This window comes from Vulpes lagopus, chromosome 11 (genome assembly GCF_018345385.1).
Source record: "Vulpes lagopus strain Blue_001 chromosome 11, ASM1834538v1, whole genome shotgun sequence".
In the NCBI taxonomy this organism is placed as follows: domain Eukaryota; kingdom Metazoa; phylum Chordata; class Mammalia; order Carnivora; family Canidae; genus Vulpes; species Vulpes lagopus.
The window spans coordinates 108,498,358-108,521,740 of record NC_054834.1 but is presented as its reverse complement, the minus strand read 5'-3'; the positions used below and the strand labels follow the sequence as shown (position 1 = coordinate 108,521,740).

General features: G+C 46.2%; 1 protein-coding gene across 1 annotated transcript in view; it reads left to right on the top strand.

Moving 5' to 3' along the window:
* Positions 1–12,374: 12,374 nt before the first annotated feature.
* ZSWIM2 (zinc finger SWIM-type containing 2) overlaps positions 12,375–23,383 on the top strand; it is a 30,508-nt gene continuing 19,499 nt past the window's right edge. The window contains exons 1-4 of the mRNA XM_041722961.1: positions 12,375–12,700; positions 14,292–14,368; positions 16,168–16,208; positions 21,870–22,080. Coding sequence (XP_041578895.1) covers positions 12,548–12,700; positions 14,292–14,368; positions 16,168–16,208; positions 21,870–22,080 — 482 coding nt within the window. The 5' untranslated portion in view covers positions 12,375–12,547. The remainder of the gene's footprint in view (positions 12,701–14,291; positions 14,369–16,167; positions 16,209–21,869; positions 22,081–23,383) is intronic.

Sequence of the window (23,383 nt, the reverse complement as noted above, 5' to 3'; positions counted from 1 at the left end):
TCAATCTAAAAATGGTAAAAACAAAACAAAACCAAGTCACTATATAATGATAAATGGGTAAATATATCAAAAAGATAAAACAGTTCAAAATATGCACCCAACATCAGAGCACCTAGATATATAAATAAAAAATTAACAGAGCTAGGGATGCCTGGGTGGCTCAGTAGTTGAGCTTCTGCCTTCAGCTTGGGCCTGAACCCCGGGGCCCTGGGATCGAGTCCCGCATTGGGCTCCCCACATGGAGCCTGCTTCTCCCTCTGCCTGTGTCTCTGCCTCTCTCTAGCTCTCTCTCTCTGTGACTATCATGAATAAATAAATAAAATCTTTAAAAAAATAAAAAATAAAAAAATAAAAGTTTCTTGAAACAAATAAAAATGAAAACACAACATACTAGGACTTATGGGATGTAGCAAAAGCAGTTCTAAGAGGGAAGCTCAAGGCAACAAATGACTATATTAAGAAGCAAGAGAGATTCTAAATAAACAACCTAACTTTTTGTCTTAATGAATTAGGAAAAGGGAAACAACATGAGTCCAAAGTTATCAGGAGAAAGGAAATAATAATAGAGAAAAAAATAAGTGAAATAGAGAACAGAAGAATAATAGAAAAGATTATCCAAACCAAGAGCTGGTTTTTCGAAAAGATAAACAAAATTGACAAACCATTAGCTAGACTAAACAAGGCAAAAAGACAAAGGACCCAAGTGCCAAATCAACAAAATTGTAAATGAAAAAGGGGACATTGCAATTGATACCACAGAAATTCAAAGGATCCCAAGAGGCCAACAAATCATACAACCCAGAATAAATGGAGAAGTTCTTAGAAACACAACTTACCAAGACTGACTAAGGAAGAAATAGAAAATCTGGGTAGAATTGGTACTATCACTCCAGAAAATCCTCAGTCAGTATGGAGAATCCTCGAAAAATTAAAAGTAGAACTACCATGTGATTCAGCAATTCCACTTCTGGGAATACATCCAAAGGTGACAGAAACACTAATATGAAAAATGTACTTTTGTGTTAATAGCATTATTTATAATAGCCAAGACATGGAAACAACCTGAGTATTCACTGATGGATGAAAGAGAGAGGTTGAGGGATACAGATACAATGGACTATTATTCAGCCACAAACTAACAAAAAACACAAAGAAATCCTCCCATTTGTGACAACATGAATGGATGGACCTGGAAGGCATTACGCTAAGTGAAAAAGTCAGACAAAAGGAAAAATACTGTATGATCTCACTTGTATGTGGAATCTTAAAAAATAAATATATATCAGACCTCAGACTGTGGTTACCTGAAATGGGGAGGTAGGTGGATAGGAAATTGGAGGACGGTGGTCAAAAGGTACAAACTTCCAGCTGTCAATCAGTACTAGGGATATGACGTACAACATGATGATGACAGCAAACACTGCTATATGATACATAGGACAGCTGTTGAGAGAGTAAACCCTAAGAACTCTCATCAGAAAGAGAAAACATTTTTTCCCTTTTTTTCTTTTTTTTTCTTTTCCTTTTACTGTGTCTATATAAGAAGATGGATGTTAGCTGAATTATTATTGTGGTTATTATTTCAGAGTGGACATAAATCAAATCATCATGCCATATGCCTTAAACTTATACAGTCAGGTATGTCAGTTATGCCTCAGTGAAACTTGGAAAAGTAGAGCTCTGCCAGAAAGAAAAAGAAAAAAGTTGAGGGGGAAAAAATGATGATGGGCAGCCCGGGTGGCTCAGCAGTTTAGCGCCTGCCTTCAGCCCAGGACGTGATCCTGGAGTCCCAGGGTCGAGTCCCATGTCAGGCTCCCTGCGTGGAGCCTGCTTCTCCCTCTGCCTGTGTCTCTGCCTCTCTCTCTCTGTGTGTCTGTCGTGAATAAATAAATAAAAAATGATGAAAGAGTAAATAATAGATAAGAATGACCAAGGGATCCCTGGGTGGCGCAGTGGTTTGGCGCCTGCCTTTGGCCCAGGGCATGATCCTGGAGACCCGGGATCGAATCCCACGTCGGGCTCCCGGTGCATGGAGCCTGCTTCTCCCTCTGCCTATGTCTCTGCCTCTCTCTCTCTCTCTCTGTGACTATCATAAATAAATTTAAAAAAAAATTAAAAAAAAAAGAATGAATAAATTTGCCAAAAACAAGCAAATAAAACCAGATACAAAATGTAGATGATTGGTATTCTTTAAAAAGAATCTGAAGCAATGGAACAGAAACAGTAATGTCACGGACTAAGACACTGGGTTGATCAAGTGCCAAAAATATTAATGAAAAACAACTCACGAAATGATCCTGGTTGAAGTCTTAACTACAAAGATTTGTTGTAGTTAATGTCACCAACACATAGAGAATAAAACATTAGATTCAGGATTATGCCTTCGATATCACAGATCACCTGCAGGATATATAGCAATATGTTTTTAAAAATATAGCAATAGGGATCCCTGGGTGGTGCAGCAGTTTGGCGCCTGCCTTTGGCCCAGGGCGCGATCCTGGAGACCCAGGATCGAATCCCACGTCAGGCTCCCGGTGCATGGAGCCTGCTTCTCCCTCTGCCTGTGTCTCTGCCTCTCTCTCTCTCTCTGTGTGACTATCATAAATAAATAAAAATTTAAAAAAATATATAGCAATATTTTTAGAGTTAAAGGAGAAAGATTTTTATCTAAGTATTTTATAGCCAGCCAAACTGTCATTCACCTGTGAAAACAATTTTAAGATAATTAACGTTATTCAAGACTACATTTCATTCACATTGTCTTCCTGCAAAAAGTATTCAAGAAATTATTCAAACCAATCAAAGAATGAATCAATTACATAAAGAAAACAGAGAAGCTATGTTATAAAAGGACAGGTGTTGATTAATAGGAACCATTTAAGCATAAAATTAAACAAAAAAAAATAATAACATAAAATTAAAATGACCCTGACTTTTCTGATACATGTCCTCTGGTTCCTCTCTCATTCATTAATCACGCATGGGCCATATGCCGAGTCCTACTTAGCTTGATATAGCAAACAAAAAATCGATGCTTACCTAATTTTTGCCTCTCTCTATTTTTTTTATTATTCTGCAAACAGCGTTTCTCATTCTCTTTAGTATTCTGAAATTTATTAACTACATATCCAAGCATGGCAATAATTGCAATTAATTTCACCCTGTAACATCCAATAAGCTCTTTCCACTTGAGGTACATATCCCTTTGTAGAGGGAACTTTTTTTGTTGACAATAATTTTTAAAAACAAGAAGCTCTTTCCGATTCTCTGCTCCTTTTAGCTGGCTCTCTATTTTGACCTCCCTCTCTTAGTCATTTTTCACCCGTCCAGTTTTTGGGCTTTTTTAACCATCTTTCCATAGTTCCCAGGTTTTTCTTTCTTTTGGCCTCTAGATTGTAACACATTACTAGCTTCTGCCCAGACCTGAAAAGCAAACGCGGAGAGCTCTTGAGACCATGAAGCCCAGTTAAAAATTCCAGGTATGAAGTTCTTTGGTTTTCTGCAACCACAGTGGAGGCACTGAGGTCTGGTCCCTAGCTTCTTGGGTGACTCAGAGGTATTTCCACTGAAAAAAAGAAAAAAATCTCATGATATGAATGAGCAATTTTCCTGAGTACATGGTCAAAGCCTGGTTTCTGTGGTCTTAGTGAACATTCTGCAAGCCTCCTTATGTCCTGTAGTAGATGACTTTATACTTGGATCCAGCCAGAGTGATTCTCTTGTCCAACCCCGTGCTAGCAGATAACAAGCGGTAATAATCTCACGTTCATATTTTTACTTATTCCCCCGAGACGGTCAGTCAGCGCTCTCCATTCATATTTGTTCCTCTAACAGTTTCTGGAAATTTGCCAATGGCCGCATATGCACCTGCTAGCGGCCCCGTATATTCATTTTCTATTGATATTTTAAAAAATTCCCACAAACAGTGACTTAAGACAACACTCATTATGAGGGCACAGTTCCATAGGTCAGAGGTCAAGGCGGGCCCAGCCGCGCTCTCTGGTCCGGGTATTGCGAGACCCAAGTCCAGAAGTCAGCAGGACGTACTCTTCTTAGCCGGAAGCTCCGAGGAAGAATCAGATTTCAGCCTGACTCGTGTCGCTGGCAACATCCGGTTCCCTGCTTCAGGTGTACCCCATTACCTTTCTGGTGTCAGCCAGAGGCCACTTTGCTCCTCCCGAGGCCCCCAGCCTCCCTTCCAGGTGGCCTCCTGCACCCTCAGTGCCAGCAAGGAAACTGGGTGCTTCGCTCCGGGCCTGTCCCCCTGCGCGAGCCAGAGACGCTGCTGTGATCTTACGGGAGTCGTGTGTGTAGCTCAGGACGCCCCGACTGACCTCAGCAGCGGGCCACGGCCTCAAGCACATCAGCAGAGCCCTGGGCCGCCCTTGGGTTTGCTTCTGTCGCCTGGACACTGCTGAGTCTCTGCGGCCCCAGCCAGACGCCGGGGTGCGGCCTGCGGCCCTGGGCCGTGGACACACAGTCCTCTCCGCAGAAGCAGCCCCCGACCCGTGTGTCCTCAACTGGCCCCTCTGTGCGCCTCTGGGAACAGTGGGCCGAAGGCCGGGGGCTCCCAGGAAGCTGCACCGCCCTGACGCCCTTCCCGAAGCAAACATCCGGAGCCACATGCCTTCCCTGGGTGCCCTCGGTCCTCCCAAGCCCGCCTCAGCGTTTCAGTCCGTGCCTGCACCTGCTGCCACCCTCACCCGGCCCAGTGCACCCTGTTGTGAGCAGCGCGACTGCCTGCACCGACCTCTGTGCACCGTCTTCCCACACCCCGCGGCCTTGTCTCCCACAGTCCAGTGACCCGGCATTCCAGGCCCCACTTTTTCTCTCTTAACCTAGGAACTTAAGATTGATTGATAAAATGTATTGATTCCGGTCTTTTATGGCTCAACTGTCCTGCCGAAGGGACCACAACTTAACGCATGAAACTCCAGGCTTAGCAGCGACTCCTTTCCCGGGCTCACCGCCCCCCTCGTCTCTGGGGCAATATGCTTCCCGCTGTGACTTGGAAGGGAACACAACAAGCTGAAGGGAGAGATTTAATTCCCTGATTTAGTATTTGCAAATATTACTCATGTCACACAGCCTCAAGAGCTGAAGCAAACATATGGGACAGTCACCTGGCCATAAACACGTTTGAAAGTCTCAACTGACAGACATGAAAACAAACGTCTTACATCTAGACTGAAGTTCTGTCTAACAATCTGTGCTTTCTCTTTTTAACCTCCATGCACGCATGAATATGCTGACTTTTACCATCCCCCAAAACGGAATTTGTGAGCCTACGTCCAGCTTCCATGAAGCCTCGTGTGCTTTAAACTTGTGGCCTTCCCAGAAATGACGCCTCGCACTTGCAGGGGGAGCAAGCCCCATGTAATGACAGTAAGTGAGCGCTACCACGTCGAACAATTATTCGCTATTGTTCACCTCTTAGAGTTCTCCTCAAGGTTAATTCTTTAACTATATATGCTCCATATGTAGAGAATGTGTAGGGGAATATATATTTTTTACATATGGAGAGAGAGGGAATGACAGTTGAGTGAAATGCTTTACTCTGAAACCCAACCCGTTCTATAGGACGTGGAGACTGTCATTTATCTGGATTTTTAAAAAATTGTAAGTATGGATGAACTAAGTGATTCCTGTGGGTCTGAATATGAGGTTATCCGCGGATGTAGGGCGTTTTGCTGCACACCCGGTGCCGGAGAGCTCACGGTGGTCGGGTCGCGGCCCTAGTCTGGGCGCGGGAAGGTGGAGCCGGCAGGTAAGTGGGCGCCTTGGACCCCGCGGGAGGCGCCAGCCCGGTCCGCAGCCCCGTTGGGCCGCCCCCGCACCCCCCCCCCCCCCCGCTGTGGGCGCCGCCGGCTCCGCCCAGGCTCCGCGGTGACCCGTCTCGGTTTCTCCGAAAGGCCGCGGGGCCCCGGAGCGGCGCCCGACAGGCGTCCCCGAGGCCGCGGTCACAGGCCCTGGGCCGGCTCAGCCACGCGGTCCGGGGCAGGTCGTTGCCGCAGCGCAGGTCCGCGGGCGCACGACGCCCAACAGCCGCCAACACGCGGCCGAGATGCGCCTCGTGCCGCCAGGCCTCGACCCCGGGCCTTGCACCGGGAGCACCTGGGTGCTGCGCCGAGGGAGGGGTGCTGACGGCGGGGGCGGGGGGAGGCCGCGGGGGAGGGGGGAGGGGGTGGCCGCGGGGGAGGGGGAGGCCGCGGGGGAGGGGGGAGGCCGCGGGGAAGGGGGGGGAGAGGGGGGAGGCGCGCGGGGAGGGGGGGAGGCGCGGGGGAGGGGGGAGGCCGCGGGGAGAGGGGGGAGGCCGCGGGGGGAGGGGGGAGGCCGCGGGGGAGGGGGGGAGGCCGCGGGGAGAGGGGGGAGGCCGCGGGGAGAGGGGGGAGGCCGCGGGGGGAGGGGGGAGGCCGCGGGGGGAGGGGGGAGGCCGCGGGGAGAGGGGGGAGGCCGCGGGGAGGAGGGGGGAGGCCGCGGGGGAGGGGGGAGGCCGCGGGGAAGGGGGAGGCCGCGGGGGAGGGGGGAGGCCGCGGGGAGAGGGGAGGCGCGGGGGACGGGGGGAGGCCGCGGGGAGGGGGGAGGCCGCGGGGGAGGGGGAGGCGCGGGGAGAGGGGGGAGGCCGCGGGGGGAGGGGGGAGGCCGCGGGGAGAGGGGGAGGCCGCGGGGAGAGGGGGAGGCCGCGGGAGGGTGTGACGGCGGGGGAGGGGGGAGGCGGGGGGGGGGGGAGGCGGGGGAGGGGGGGAGGCCGGGGGGGAGGGGGGAGGCTGAGCGTGGGGAGGACGGGGGGGGGGGGACCGCGGGGGGCGTTGGCCGCGGAGGGGGGGGGAGGGGGAGCGGCCGCGGGGGGGGGGGGGGCGCGGGGGGGGGGGGGGCCTCGGCGGGCGGGGGGAGGCCTCTGGCGTGCCCGGCCCCTGGAGACAGGTGTGCGGCGCCCGACGCGGGGGCGGGGGGGCCGCGGGGGGCTGGGGCTCGGTGCCGCCCCTGGCCGGGGCCGTCGTCAGGGGACGCGGGACGGGCGGCGGGGGGGCGTGTGGGCGGCGGGGAGGGCGGCCGCGGGGCTGCGGGGGCGCTCCGGGAGCTGGTGGGCGGGCGCCAGGACCTGGCCCTGGCGCGGCGGCCTCTACCTCCTGCGGCAGATGGGCCCCACCGGCTTCCTGCTCCGGGGAGGAGGAGCCCGAGCGCGGGGACTTCGAGAGTAAGGAACCCCCATCGCCTCCCGACCCGCGACCCCCCCCCCTGACCCCTGGCCCCCTGGCCCTCCTGGGCCCCCCTTCCTCCTGACCCCCTTCCCTGACCGCCCTGACCCCCTGACCCTCCTGGCTCCCAGATTCTCCCGACCCCGTGGAGGCCCCTGGCCCTTCTGACCCCCCCCGGCCGCCCTGGCCCCCCTGGCCCCCCCCCCACCCCCCTGACCTTCCTTTACCCCCTGACCCCCCTGACCCCCCTGACCCTCCTGGCTCCCGATTTTTCCCGACCCCGTGGAGCCCCTGGCCCTTCTGACCCCCCTGGCCGCCCTGGCCCCCCCCCCACCCCTCCTGACCTTCCTGACCCCCTGACCCCCTGGCCCGCCCTTGCCCCCCAGCCACCTCCCAGAGGGATCCTGGGTGGCACAGTGGTTTGGCGCCTGCCTTTGGCCCAGGGCATGATCCTGGAGACCCGGGATCGAATCCCACGTCGGGCTCCTGGTGCATGGAGCCTGCTTCTCCCTCTGCCTGTGTCTCTGCCTCTCTCTCTCTCTCTCTCTGTGACTATCATAAATAAATTTTAAAAAAAATTTAAAAAAGAATGACCAAAATCAAGCAAATAAAACCAGATACAAAATGTAGATGATTGGTATTCTTTAAAAAGAATCTGAAGCAATGGAACAGAAACAGTAATGTCACGGACTAAGACACTGGGTTGATCAAGTGCCAAAAATATTAATGAAAAACAACTCACGAAATGATCCTGGTTGAAGTCTTAACTACGAAGATTTGTTGTTGTTAATGTCACCAACACATAGAGAATAAAATATTAGATTCAGGATTATGCCTTCGATATCACAGATCACCTGCAGGATATATAGCAATATGTTTTTAAAAATATAGCAATATTTTTAGAGTTAAAGGAGAAAGATTTTTATCTAAGTATTTTATAGCCAGCCAAACTGTCATTCACCTGTGAAAACAATTTTAAGATAATTAACGTTATTCAAGACTACATTTCATTCACATTGTCTTCCTGCAAAAAGTATTCAAGAAATTATTCAAACCAATCAAAGAATGAATCAACTACATAAAGAAAACAGAGAAGCTATGTTATAAAAGGACAGGTGTTGATTAATAGGAACCATTTAAGCATAAAATTAAACAAAAAAATAATAACATAAAATTAAAATGACTCTGACTTTTCTGATACATGTCCTCTAGTTCCTCTCTCATTCATTAATCACGCATGGGCCATATGCCGAGTCCTACTTAGCTTGATATAAATGCAAACAAAAAATCGATGCTTACCTAATTTTTGCCTCTCTCTATTTTTTTTATTATTCTGCAAACAGCGTTTCTCATTCTCTTTAGTATTCTGAAATTTATTAACTACATATCCAAGCATGGCAATAATTGCAATTAATTTCACCCTGTAACATCCAATAAGCTCTTTCCACTTGAGGTACATATCCCTTTGTAGAGGGAACTTTTTTTGTTGACAATAATTTTTAAAAACAAGAAGCTCTTTCCGATTCTCTGCTCCTTTTAGCTGGCTCTCTATTTTGACCTCCCTCTCTTAGTCATTTTTCACCCGTCCAGTTTTTGGGTTTTTTTAACCATCTTTCCATAGTTCCCAGGTTTTTCTTTCTTTTGGCCTCTAGATTGTAACACATTACTAGCTTCTGCCCAGACCTGAAAAGCAAACGCGGAGAGCTCTTGAGACCATGAAGCCCAGTTAAAAATTCCAGGTATGAAGTTCTTTGGTTTTCTGCAACCACAGTGGAGGCACTGAGGTCTGGTCCCTAGCTTCTTGGGTGACTCAGAGGTATTTCCACTGAAAAAAAGAAAAAAATCTCATGATATGAATGAGCAATTTTCCTGAGTACATGGTCAAAGCCTGGTTTCTGTGGTCTTAGTGAACATTCTGCAAGCCTCCTTATGTCCTGTAGTAGATGACTTTATACTTGGATCCAGCCAGAGTGATTCTCTTGTCCAACCCCGTGCTAGCAGATAACAAGCGGTAAAACTCTCACGTTCATATTTTTACTTATTCCCCCGAGACGGTCAGTCAGCGCTCTCCATTCATATTTGTTCCTCTAACAGTTTCTGGAAATTTGCCAATGGCCGCATATGCACCTGCTAGCGGCCCCGTATATTCATTTTCTATTGATATTTTAAAAAATTCCCACAAACAGTGACTTAAGACAACACTCATTATGAGGGCACAGTTCCATAGGTCAGAGGTCAAGGCGGGCCCAGCCGCGCTCTCTGGTCCGGGTATTGCGAGACCCAAGTCCAGAAGTCAGCAGGACGTACTCTTCTTAGCCGGAAGCTCCGAGGAAGAATCAGATTTCAGCCTGACTCGTGTCGCTGGCAACATCCGGTTCCCTGCTTCAGGTGTACCCCATTACCTTTCTGGTGTCAGCCAGAGGCCACTTTGCTCCTCCCGAGGCCCCCAGCCTCCCTTCCAGGTGGCCTCCTGCACCCTCAGTGCCAGCAAGGAAACTGGGTGCTTCGCTCCGGGCCTGTCCCCCTGCGCGAGCCAGAGACGCTGCTGTGATCTTACAGGAGTCGTGTGTGTAGCTCAGGACGCCCCGACTGACCTCAGCAGCGGGCCACGGCCTCAAGCACATCAGCAGAGCCCTGGGCCGCCCTTGGGTTTGCTTCTGTCGCCTGGACACTGCTGAGTCTCTGCGGCCCCAGCCAGACGCCGGGGTGCGGCCTGCGGCCCTGGGCCGTGGACACACAGTCCTCTCCGCAGAAGCAGCCCCCGACCCGTGTGTCCTCAACTGGCCCCTCTGTGCGCCTCTGGGAACAGTGGGCCGAAGGCCGGGGGCTCCCAGGAAGCTGCACCGCCCTGACGCCCTTCCCGAAGCAAACATCCGGAGCCACATGCCTTCCCTGGGTGCCCTCGGTCCTCCCAAGCCCGCCTCAGCGTTTCAGTCCGTGCCTGCACCTGCTGCCACCCTCACCCGGCCCAGTGCACCCTGTTGTGAGCAGCGCGACTGCCTGCACCGACCTCTGTGCACCGTCTTCCCACACCCCGCGGCCTTGTCTCCCACAGTCCAGTGACCCGGCATTCCAGGCCCCACTTTTTCTCTCTTAACCTAGGAACTTAAGATTGATTGATAAAATGTATTGATTCCGGTCTTTTATGGCTCAACTGTCCTGCCGAAGGGACCACAACTTAACGCATGAAACTCCAGGCTTAGCAGCGACTCCTTTCCCGGGCTCACCGCCCCCCTCGTCTCTGGGGCAATATGCTTCCCGCTGTGACTTGGAAGGGAACACAACAAGCTGAAGGGAGAGATTTAATTCCCTGATTTAGTATTTGCAAATATTACTCATGTCACACAGCCTCAAGAGCTGAAGCAAACATATGGGACAGTCACCTGGCCATAAACACGTTTGAAAGTCTCAACTGACAGACATGAAAACAAACGTCTTACATCTAGACTGAAGTTCTGTCTAACAATCTGTGCTTTCTCTTTTTAACCTCCATGCACGCATGAATATGCTGACTTTTACCATCCCCCAAAACGGAATTTGTGAGCCTACGTCCAGCTTCCATGAAGCCTCGTGTGCTTTAAACTTGTGGCCTTCCCAGAAATGACGCCTCGCACTTGCAGGGGGAGCAAGCCCCATGTAATGACAGTAAGTGAGCGCTACCAGGTCGAACAATTATTCGCTATTGTTCACCTCTTAGAGTTCTCCTCAAGGTTAATTCTTTAACTATATATGCTCCATATGTAGAGAATGTGTAGGGGAATATATATTTTTTACATATGGAGAGAGAGGGAATGACAGTTGAGTGAAATGCTTTACTCTGAAACCCAACCCGTTCTATAGGACGTGGAGACTGTCATTTATCTGGATTTTTAAAAAATTGTAAGTATGGATGAACTAAGTGATTCCTGTGGGTCTGAATATGAGGTTATCCGCGGATGTAGGGCGTTTTGCTGCACACCCGGTGCCGGAGAGCTCACGGTGGTCGGGTCGCGGCCCTAGTCTGGGCGCGGGAAGGTGGAGCCGGCAGGTAAGTGGGCGCCTTGGACCCCGCGGGAGGCGCCAGCCCGGTCCGCAGCCCCGTTGGGCCGCCCCCGCACCCCCCCCGCCCCCCCCCCGCTGTGGGCGCCGCCGGCTCCGCCCAGGCTCCGCGGTGACCCGTCTCGGTTTCTCCGAAAGGCCGCGGGGCCCCGGAGCGGCGCCCGACAGGTGTCCCCGAGGCCGCGGTCACAGGCCCTGGGCCTGCTCAGCCACGCGGTCCGGGGCAGGTCGTTGCCGCAGCGCAGGTCCGCGGGCGCACGACGCCCAACAGCCGCCAACACGCGGCCGAGATGCGCCTCGTGCCGCCAGGCCTCGACCCCGGGCCTTGCACCGGGAGCACCTGGGTGCTGCGCCGAGGGAGGGGTGCTGACGGCGGGGGCGGGGGGAGGCCGCGGGGGCGGGGGGGGGGGGTGGCCGCGGGGGAGGGGGGAGGCCGCGGGGAGAGGGGGGGAGGCCGCGGGGGGAGGGGGGAGGCCGCGGGGAGAGGGGGGAGGCCGCGGGGAGGGGGGAGGCCGCGGGGGAGGGGGGAGGCCGCGGGGGAGGGGGGGGGGGCGCGGGGGAGGGGGGAGGCCGCGGGGGGGGGGGGAGCCGCGGGGGGGGGGGGGAGGGGGGGGAGGGGGGAGGCCGCGGGGGAGGGGGGGAGGCCGCGGGGGGAGGGGGGAGGCGCGGGGGAGGGGGGAGGCCGCGGGGGGAGGGGGGGGAGGGCCGCGGGGGAGGGGGGGAGGCCGCGGGGAGAGGGGGGAGGCCGCGGGGGGAGGGGGGAGGCCGCGGGGAGGGGGGGGAGGCCGCGGGGGGAGGGGGGAGGCCGCGGGGGAGGAGGGGGAGGCCGGGGGAGGGGGGAGGCGGGGGGGGGGGAGGCCGGGGGGGGAGGCGGGGGAGGGGGTGGCCGCGGGGGAGGGGGGAGGCCGCTGGGGGAGGGGGGAGGCCCCGCGGGGGGCGGGGGGAGGCCGCGGGCAGGGTGCTGACGGCGGGGGCAGGGTGCTGACGGCGGGGGCAGGGTGGGGGGGAGGACGTGGGGGCGGGGGGAGGCCTCGGTGGGGGGAGGGGGGAGGCTGTGGCGTCCCGGGTCCCTAGAGACAGGTGTGGGGGGAGCCTGACACGGTGGGGGGCGTTGGCCGCGGAGGGGCGGGGGCGGCCTCGGCGGCGGGGGGCGGCCTCTGCGTCCCCGCCCCTGGAGACAGGTGTGCGGCGCCCTGACGCGGGGGGCGGGGGCCGCGGGGGGCTGGGGCTCGGCTGCCGTCCCCTGGCCGCGGGCCGTCGTCAGGGAGACGCGGGCACCGGGCGGCGGGCGGGGCCGTGTGGGCGGCGGGATGCTGCGGCCGCGGGGCTGCGGGGGCCGCTCCCGGGAGCTGGTGGGCGGGCGCCAGGACCTGGCCCTGCGCGGCGGCCTCTACCTCCTGCGGCAGATGGGCCCCACCGGCTTCCTGCTCCGGGAGGAGGAGCCCGAGCGCGGGGACTTCCGAGTAAGCACCCCCCATCGCCTCCCGACCCCCGGACCCCGCCCTGACCCCCTGGCCCTCCTGGCCCTCCTGGGCCCCCCATCCTCCTGACCTCCCTGACCGCCCTGACCCCCCTGACCCTCCTGGCTCCCAGATTCTCCCGACCCCGTGGAGCCCCTGGCCCTTCTGACCCCCCTGGCCGCCCTGGCCCTCCTGGCCCACCCCCCACCCTCCTGACCTTCCTGACCCCCTGACCCCCCTGACCCCCCTGACCCTCCTGGCTCCCAGATTCTCCCGACCCCGTGGAGCCCCTGGCCCTTCTGACCCCCCTGGCCGCCCTGGCCCTCCTGGCCCCCCCCCCACCCTCCTGACCTTCCTGACCCCCTGACCCCCCTGACCCCCCTGACCCTCCTGGCTCCCAGATTCTCCCGACCCCGTGGAGCCCCTGGCCCTTCTGACCCCCCTGGCCGCCCTGGCCCACCCCCCACCCTCCTGACCTTCCTGACCCCCTGACCCCCCTGGCCCCCCCTGGCCCCCCAGCCCTCCTGGGCCTGCAGAGGATCCACCCACCCTCAGGATCCCTGCGGATTCTCGCTGCCCCACCCACGCACTGCGAGTTCCAGCCTCTAAAGACGCGCAGATGGCACAGGGATATAGTATGTGTTAGAAATGAATGAAAAGTTTCATGTTTGGAGGTCAGGACTCCAAATTGCATCAACTCTTGTAGGATCACGGCCCTCACCTGATCTTTAGGCTTGAAAATATGAGACGTTTTATTTAAATATAGGGTTTGTGTTGCACCCGGTCTTGGGTCCTCATGTACCTGTAACTTACTAAATAAATAAAATCGGTTTTTCTTTCTCTTTAATTACTCTAAAACTCCAAGAAGATCCTTTGAAAGTGCTGTTTAGATGACAATGCCTTGGGAAGGCCTTAATAAAAATTATTTTTGATTTTTCTGAAAGACAACAGATATTTTATATTTGCATATCCCACTCTTGCCCCTCAAAAGTCAGCCAGGTGTTGACTTGGAAAATTTTAATTCAGTGTCCTGCATCTTAAGCACCGAGTACAAATTACTAGCCTGTGCTTATTTAAGATATCCTTTTTTTTTTTTTCCTTTTACGTTGTCCTTCATAACACTTACTGTAGTTAGTAATTTGTTTTCGTCAGTATACACTTGGTGAGTAAAATTATTCTTCTCAAGTAAAATTATATGCCGATTTAAATGTGCAAAACAAAAATCCAAGATGAGCTACTGTATGAAAGATCTTTAGCTCCCCTGCAAGGCAGAAGGAATTTTCAGTAAGAAATGTATAGAATTTTTTTTCTTTCTTTCTTTTTTTTTTTTTTTCAGCTTTCAAAAAGTGAGTGTAGGTCACCTAAAAACAGTCTTAGCTGATGATGTGGATCATTAACCCGGACAAAGAATATGAAGAGGCTGGTGGCGAAAGTTGAGATGTCTCCATAGACTGTATGCAACCTTTGGAGTCACCTAAACTAAATTACCTCTTGAAAATCTCTTTTAATTCTATCATCTATTAAATTAGTTTTATTCTAACTCTAAAAATTAGCTCAAGAGGGTTTTTTTTAAGTATGCATTTTTCTTTTAAAGGTTTTTTTAGGAAATCCTCATGTTTGTAACTGTTCCACATTTGTGAAAGGAGGGGAACTTTGTAAGCATATATGCTGGTAAGTAACTGTAATAAAGGTCGGCCTCAAGGGGACTTCTTGCAATATTGCCTTTTTCGTGATTTGAGTACCAGATTAAAGAAATTTGACGTTGGGAGAATATTAAGGTAAAATGGCTGTAGTTTTTCAGTATATTTTGCAGTATTTTACTTCATCTTGAAAATTAAGTAAGGTCTAACTTGAGAAGCATATGACCACTTCTGCAACTTTTGAATGTTTTTGTTTTTATTAAGAAAAAAAATCACTTCCGAGGGTCTCATTATGTACATACAAATGTGAAATCTAACTATAAAAAAAGAAAAACCTCCCTGATTCACATCACTACTGATACTTATGTTCTGACTATAGGGTTTCTATTTGCGGTCAGTTAAAAATAAATCCCTTCATACATTTTAATTTTTATTCTAACTGATGCATTGTTTGTTTTCTTTGTAAATACAGTACAACAAATGACTTAAAACAAAAAATCCATTTTGATTTTTTCATTATGATGTATTTTTAGCGTATTATTTTTGTTTTCGATAAGCGTTTACTATGTCTCTTTCAAGACGATGGTAGGACTCCACTGAAGGTTACTTCCGACGAACCTGAAATTTCTCCTCTAGTCTGAGAAGCTATTTGTAGAGGAATCCTGGGAATGGAAATATAAAGACTCTTTCCACTTAGTGTTTGGAAATAATTTGGAACTTTTCCATGTTTTTCATTCTTTCAACTCATTTTGTTTTATTCACCTATATGTACACAAATCATGAAATATACTTCTATAGAAAGTCTGATTGATCTTTGAGAGTAAAACAAATCAAACAAAAAATTGAGAGGAAAGTGAATCCCACATTTTGAATGCTTTTCTTTATAGGTTAAAAAAAAAAAACAAAACCAAAAGGTGTGTATCTGTCATTTCCAAAACTTTTATTTACCTAGTTTTTGTTGTTTTGGTTTGATCAGTTTCTATCCAGCATTGCTAACATAATTTGCTTTAGTTAGCATAGAAGATATAAAATTGAGCCTTTCAAAACTTGCAGTTTGGTTTTATTATTAAAAATAATTACATTTCTTAAAATAGGTGTTTTTTTCTTTTGTTTCTTTTTTTTTTTTTTTAGTGCCAGCTTCCTCAGGGCAAAGACCTTCTGTTCTCATTTTTATATAATGTAACTCATTTTTTACAATACATTAATCAAACTAAATGGGAATATAATTCAAGTCCTTAATATACTAAATATATTTAATATATTTAAGAATTTTAAATGTATTTCTCACTTTAAAAAAAGCCATAGTCAATTTTAATTGGTGATATTTTAAGTATTTTTTCTGTCATATGTTAAAGTGCTATATGTAGGAAAGCAGTCACTTGGTACTCTCCAGAAAATTACTCCATTTTCGGGTGTAAGAAACTTCTAGGGAAGTTGAAAGGAAGTACTATGAATACCTCACTTCCCTCACTAGCCTAACTCTGTGAACATCTGTATTTCCTAGAGAAGAAATACATGGACTGACTGGCAAATCTCTTTATTATAAATGTTTTTTATGTTCATTCATCACCCTTTTTTCACAATGCTTACTTTAAAACATATATTTAACTATTATTTTTGTCTGAGTTTTTTATTTTATTTTCAGTATAGTTAACATATTTGCCTACTATCATAACAAAATCGGTAAGTGTTAAGTTTATTTATAACACTGTCAGCAATATAAATTCTATAATGCTGTCCCTATCCTAAAATGAAAACAAAATGCATCCTTTTAGGTTCTGTCAGAAATAAAATGTTTTTGTTTGTTTGTTTTTTGCCTGTGAATATTAGGGTCTTGTTGAAAAAATTCAAGCTTCCAAGAAATCATGAATGTAAGTCGTGTTTTTTCTTTTATTATTTTGAAGTTAACATTGTTAATAATTTTTTGTTTGGACATATTCTAAATTTAAAAAATTATTTTCCTAAACAATCTGACAACTATCTATAGTTCAATTTGTTACATTTAAGACAGTTGGAACACTTTTCTTCTTTAACAAAAAAATGTAACTTTATCATTTCAAATTCAGTAGGACTTTTAAAAAGGGTGAAACAATGACTAGTTATTCAGAAGGCAAAATTTCCCTCATGTGTTCTCAGCAAAGATTCACAGTGGTTTCTATATTTTAAATTATTTTAATTACAGGAAAAATAAGAAATGTAATTTTTTAGGTCCCATCAATAGACAGTTGACATGGCACATAATATCATTAAAAAATGTCTACTGACTGAAACTTGTAAGCAAATATATATGTAAATCTTTTTTAAAATATATAGGTATACATATTTTAAGGATAAAATATTTTTTCTTTTTTTTAATTTTTTTTATTATTATTTATTTATGATAGTCATACAGAGAGAGAGAGAGAGAGAGGCAGAGACACAGGCAGAGGGAGAAGCAGGCTCCATGCACCGGGAGCCTGACGTGGGATTCGATCCCAGGTCTCCAGGATCGCACCCTGGGCCAAAGGCAGGCGCCAAACCGCTGCGCCACCCAGGGATCCCAAGGATAAAATATTTTTATGACAGTACTTAAATTGAGTTTAGAGTCAGGCATATAGCTGTGTAACTTTAAGTTCTGGGGTCTATCAAAATTAAAAGAGAAAAATAATTTTGTTGCAGGTCATGTGGATTTGCAGATTTTATAAAAAAGATATTGTCACGATGGAAGGGTTCCTCTAGTCATGTGGTTATTTGGCCTACAATAAACCCATCTAAAAATTGCAATGACATTTTAAAATTTATTAGCAAATGTTTATAATATTCATAAAGATTAAAATGATAATAAGTGTTCAATTTTTTTTTAGTTCTAAGAGTATTGGTTTTATTTAGCCAAGTTCAATTCCCCTCAACTATCATATAAGAATAATTACAATAAACCTTTAAAAGTTGTACTAGATAATAAATTAATGTCAGTGTTTCACAGAACTTTATTTTTACTCTTCTCTCACTTGACACACTTTCTGAGGAATGTCTCCCATTTTCCACATCTGCTGTTTCCTCTGTACCAGTGATTTCAGTGTCTTATCAACCGAGAGGTATTTCCAGCTGCCTTCGGGGCAGATCCGTTTTAGAGGTTCCAGAGGTTGATATTCAAATATCAAATTTCTTCCCATTTATGCTCCCATCTTGTACTCCCTACCCCATGTATTGGCTTTGCTGCTTCTTTAGTCTCCAAAACCAGAAAGGAGGGGACCTTTCCTGCCCCAGTTTCTTCCTTCGTATCTCTGGTCGTGCCACGAATCCCGTTCACGTTGTATCTCGCCCTCTTCCCCACGGGGCTCTCCTGTCTCCGTCCTCTTTCTCGCTTCTCTCCAACCCTCCGGAGCTCTTCGTAGTGCTGCTAGTAGCCTCCTCCTCTTCAGGGCCTGCACTTCAGGGCTTCCTCCTTCACACTGTAGACAAAAGGTTCTTTCTGAAGTGTCCCTTAATTCTCTACTTCATCCTCTCTCCCAACCCCTTCATACACCATGATTAGGTTCTATGATATATACATATTGTTTTCTTCTCTATTCCTTCATTTTATCCACCTGAAGTTAAATGTTTACATCCTCTCCAAGTCTTATTTGTTCTCCCCACTGTTGTACAAATCATTTCCGCAAGCGTCTGTGCTAGTGCTGTCCAACAGAAACATCATGCAAGCCACATATGTAATTTCCTAGCAGCTGCATTAACAAACAAAAAAAAAATAGCAAGAAAAAGGGAAATTTAATTTCAATCATATGTGTTAATTTAATTCAATACATCAAAACATTATCACATCAAGAGGTGATGAATATAAAAATTATGCAGTATTTTGTAGGCTGTCCTCAAAGTCTAGCAGGTATTTTATACTTACAGAGCATCTCATCTCAGACACTACATTTTCATTGGAAATATTCGATCTGCACTTATATTTCAAAAAATAGTTGGTGAAAAGATTCATATGACACCCAATTTATATTTGCAAATATAAATTTTTTAGTGACTATTCTCAGCTTTCAGTTTCAATTTAATGAAGCAAAATTAAAAATTTAGTTTTTCAGCCACATGAGCCACATGTCAAGTGCTCAGTAGCCACATGTGGCTGGTGGTTGGCCAGTTAGACAGTGCCCCTCTGTACCACCAAAGTCAATGAATATTCACTGTACTGTGCATTAACCAAGAGCCTCTGCTTGGTCCTTTATATAAATCAAAAGCTATGAATACTAACATTTCTGGATGTTACTATTTACAAAAAATAGCAATTTGATATGGATCAACATAATATTTAACATTGTGTTACCCTTTGTACTTCTTGAGGACAGAAACCATGTTTTGTTCCATAAATATGAGTCTACCATAGTAGGGAATTTTTTTTTAATGTTCAATCCTTTATATTCATTTTGAAAAATGAATGCTTCCTACTAAAATAAAAGATCTTCCATGTCTCCTATATTTAAAAGATGTTTTAGTCAACTTTGAGAAAATCCTATTTGCACACCTCAAAATTTATCATTTAAATGAAAGCTAGAACAAACATCCATGAAAATTTAAAGAAAGCTATAAACAGTTATTCACTAGGATTATGTGACGTATGTACATAATGGAGGAGATGGTTACTAGTGATGAGGGAAGATTGTTCTGTTTTGTTTTGTTTCATTTGGGAAGAGTGTTTTGAATATCATTCCCAGATTCTTCTAAAACACATCAGAAAACAAATATTTGGACCCTAGTGTTGCATATCAAAAATATGACTTATTTTTGAAGACTTACAAAGATGATTATGCAGGAATTGTATTACAAAGATACCAGGTTTTGAGCACTGGACATTTCTTTTTTCTTATCACCCAACAAATGTTTTTAAGCAAAACCTACATTTATCAACCTACTAGTTCCTTCTAAATACAATGTCTGCTTTTTGATAGTTTACTTTTTAACAGAGAGCTGAGGGACAAATAACTAAGAGCCAGAAACTTCTCCATTTTATAAATGTTGGCATAGAAAGACTTTTAGTTTATCCGGCTCCCTTCTCCTCTTTATAAGGGGGATTCTGAAAGGTCCACTGCTAACTGTAGACAGAATGCAAAGTATAAACCAGACTTTTTGAGCTCCTCTCTTCTCACTTTCCTCTATTTCTTGTCTAGTAAATACCATCTATTCCTTTTTTAATAAAATATTTAGATAAAAACCACATTTAAGGGAATTTTTTTTAAGATTCCCACTGCAAAGATACCATAAACTTTTATGCTTTCTTATTTCCTTTTTGAGTTTATATTTATGCAAACCCAATACTCCACGGGCACCTTGTCTTCTGCTTTTTTATCAAACACTGTTGCTTTGTAAACATTTTCAATGCTGTGTAATCTATGTAATTAAAGTCATCAATGGCTAACATTATTCCACAGAATATAGTAAATCATAATTTAGCTAACATTCTTCTACCGCTAGTCATTTAGTTTATTTCTAACTACTGTTATATTCTTTGTACATTAAGCTGTCTCTTCCTTCAATTATTTCTTTAGCCCAAAATCTCATGAATTGGGTTTTAGAGTAGAAGTATTGATATTTTTAAGTCTGCCGCCCATATGTATTGCCAAATCGATCTTTAAAATACTTTTAGTAATTTGCAATTTGAGCAGTGTATCAATTTTCTGCTAGTTTTGCTTTGGAATTCATGTGTTAGGTACATATTATTACTTAACCATAGTGTGAAAGGCATGAACAGAACACTTAAGTCCCCAAAGAAAATAACTTAAAAATACACAGAAATACTCTGAAACATTAATAATATTTCCATAGTTTTAGAAAAAAAAAAGAGGCTAGCCTACAAAACACGAATAAATGCCAGATAGAAGGTCCATGATAATCGGTAAATTTGCATAAGAAAATAGTTTCCATTCTCCCTTGTATCTAACACACCCTTAGAAGATCTAGAATGCCTTCATATGACTTTTCTAAATATGAGAAACATAACATTTCATTTATTTGTCATTACTTATTCAGTAGCAATATTCATTCTGTGTCTGTGCCTCGTTCTTATTTCCATTCACTTGTCTTTGATGTTTAATGAAATTGAACATCTTCCATAAGGTTCGCTGTCTTGCTCTTCTCTGTAAAAGAATGTTCTTTCCTAGTCTCATGCATTGATTTTTCCAAATTGATCTCAGAAGAGTTTGTTTCTCCCTTGTATCTTCCAATTCATATTACACCACATAGGACAGCTTCTGGCCAGCTCCTTTTATAAACTCCTATATTCAGTAATTCTGCTGCCCTAGAAAATCTCTATTACCAAAAGCACAATTTTTGTTCTTCTTTTTCCTCCCCATGTTGTTGTGTTTTTTTTGTTTTTGTTTTTGGGTTTTTTTTTTGGTTTTTTTTTTGTTTTTTTTTTTTTTTTTTTAGAGAGCAGATATTGCTCCGTCTGTGACAAATAGCCATCGTCCCCCAACGTAATGGTTAATTACAGTATGTTACCCTCTTACATTCCACCTGCCACCGCACCGCATGCGAAGAACAGAGATTTCTGTACTGAAACGTATCTATGATTTTTTCAGTATTTTTAGTGTCTAATCAGGAGTCTTTCCAGAAAAATGAAGCTTTTCATGACCTTGTGAATGTTTTAAAAATTTATTAAAGGATGTCCTAGATATAATACAGGGTGTATAACAGGAGTAGAATTCAGGGTACCAAAAACAGACGGCATTTAAATTATGGCATGTTACGGAGAGAGAAAAGGAAAAGAGCCTGGGATGGGCCAGGGAATGAAGAATCTAAGATGCCCTGGTCAAAACCATATGTATTATTAGAAAATAATTTCTTATAAGGACAGCAAGATGGAGAAAATTCATAACTCAAAGGATGCATATCCCCGGGTTATAAGCAACATAGTTCATAATAGATTGTCCTGAGGAATACTGACCGAATCTGTGAAAGATGTGGCTACCAAGATCCTCTGACAGACCCTCTCCCCTCTTAAACCAGGACGGGAGAGTCGGCACCGCCAGCTGAGTCTTGCTCTCCCATTATCCATCCATTCTTTACTCATCCAGCAGATACTAATTTTACTGACTTCCCAAATATCCCTGTTTCCCCTTTCTGCATTTGTGCCTGTTTTTGTTTCTGGTGGTTTTTTTGTTTTGTTTTGTTTTGTTTGTTTTTGTTTCTCTTTTTTTAATTCTATGTTGTAAGTATTTGTTTATGGAGAAGTTGAACAGGTCAGATTGTAAGATCGTGACACCGATCCAAGGAGGAACATGATCATGTAATCAGTGTAAAACCTTTATAACCCTATATTTGCACTCTTTCCAGTCACAAGGGGAAAAAAAAAAGATAACTTTCATTCTTCTTACAAATGACTCTTTCCTGCCCTTTTGGTTCGGAATAAATACAAAAAGTGGTAAATGTAGGTATAAAAATGCAATCACAACTGTCTTTCTGATATTTGGACAAAAAGTTCTAACTTTCAGCATAATCTGTTACATTTCTGTATCTCCAGTTCCGCCACTGAATTTTAATACTTTGGAATTTTTCACTAGCTGCTTTGCGGTTAGGTCTCGTGGAGAGAGAAATCAGTGACTTGCTCCAAGGAATACATCGAGTTCAAACTCCCCAAAAAAGAACAAATGGCGAAGCTGTGCACATTGAGGAAGACGGGTACATCACACAGAAGGAAATTGGCTCAGATGATATCTGCTCTATTTGTCAAGAGTTACTTTTAGAGAAAAAGCTTCCTGTCACATTTTGCAGGTGACATGTTTCTTTCTTTCTCTATTTTATTGAAGTATAATTAAAATACTGCGTTTATATTAGTTTCAGGTGTACAATGTAACGATTCAGTAATTCTGTACATTACTTAGTGCTCCTCAAGGTAAGTGTACTCCTAACCCTATTTCCCCGTTCCCCCACTCACGTCCCTTCTGACAGCAACCCTGACGATTTCTGATCTTGACCATCTCCCTGTGTGTCTGTCACCCATGTGTGTGACTGCTTTGGAAAAATGTCTATTCAGATCCTCTGACCATTTTTAATCAGATTATTTGGGGGCTTTTTGGTGTTGAATTGTATGAGTTCTTTATATATTTTGGATATTAACCCTTATCAGAAAGCCCTTGCAGATATCTTCTCCCCTTCCGTAGGGTGCCTTTCAGTTTTGTTAATTGTTTCCTCTGCTGTGCAAAAAGTGTTTAATTTTTAGGTAACCCCAATAGCTTAATTTTGCTTTTGCTTCCCTTGGCTGAGGAGACAAATCTAGGAAAATGGTTCTATGGATGATGTCAAAGAAATTACTGTCTGTGTTTCTTTGGGGATTTTTATGGTTTCAAGATCTCACATTTAGGCCTTTAATCCATTTTGAGTTGATTTTTGTAAGAAAGGGGTCCAGTTTCATTCTCCTGCCTATAGCCGTCTAGTTTTCCCGGCACCATTCATTGAAAAACTGTCTTTTCCTTGTTGTCTATTCTTGCCTCTTTTGTCGTAGATTAATTGGTCATCTGTGTACAGGTTTCTCTCTGGGCCCTCTCTTCTGTTCTGTTGATCTGTGCGTCTGTTTCTGTGCCAGTGCCGCACTGTGCGGATTACTACAGCTTCGTGTGTATCTTCAGATTTGCAATTGTGATACTCCCAGCTCTGTCTTACTTTCTCAAGTTTGCTTTGGCTATTTAGGATATTTTGTGGTTCCATACAAATTTTAGGATTATTTGTTCTAGTTCTGTGAAAAACGTTGCTTGTATTCTGATAGAAATTATATTCACTCTGTAGGTTGCTTGGAGTCGTATGGACATTTTAACAGTATTGATTTTTTTCAATCCTAGAACACGGACTCTCTTTCCACTTGTCGTGCCATCTTCAATTTCTTTCATCAGTGTTTTATAGTTTTCAGAGTACAAGTCTTTCACCTCCTTGGTTAAATTTATTCCTTTTTGTTCTTTTTGATGCCATTCTAAATGGGACTGTTTTCTTAATTTCTCTGCTACTTCGTTATCAGCATAGAGAAATGCAGCAGATTTCCATATGTTGATCTTGTATCCCATGACCTTACTGAATTTATTTA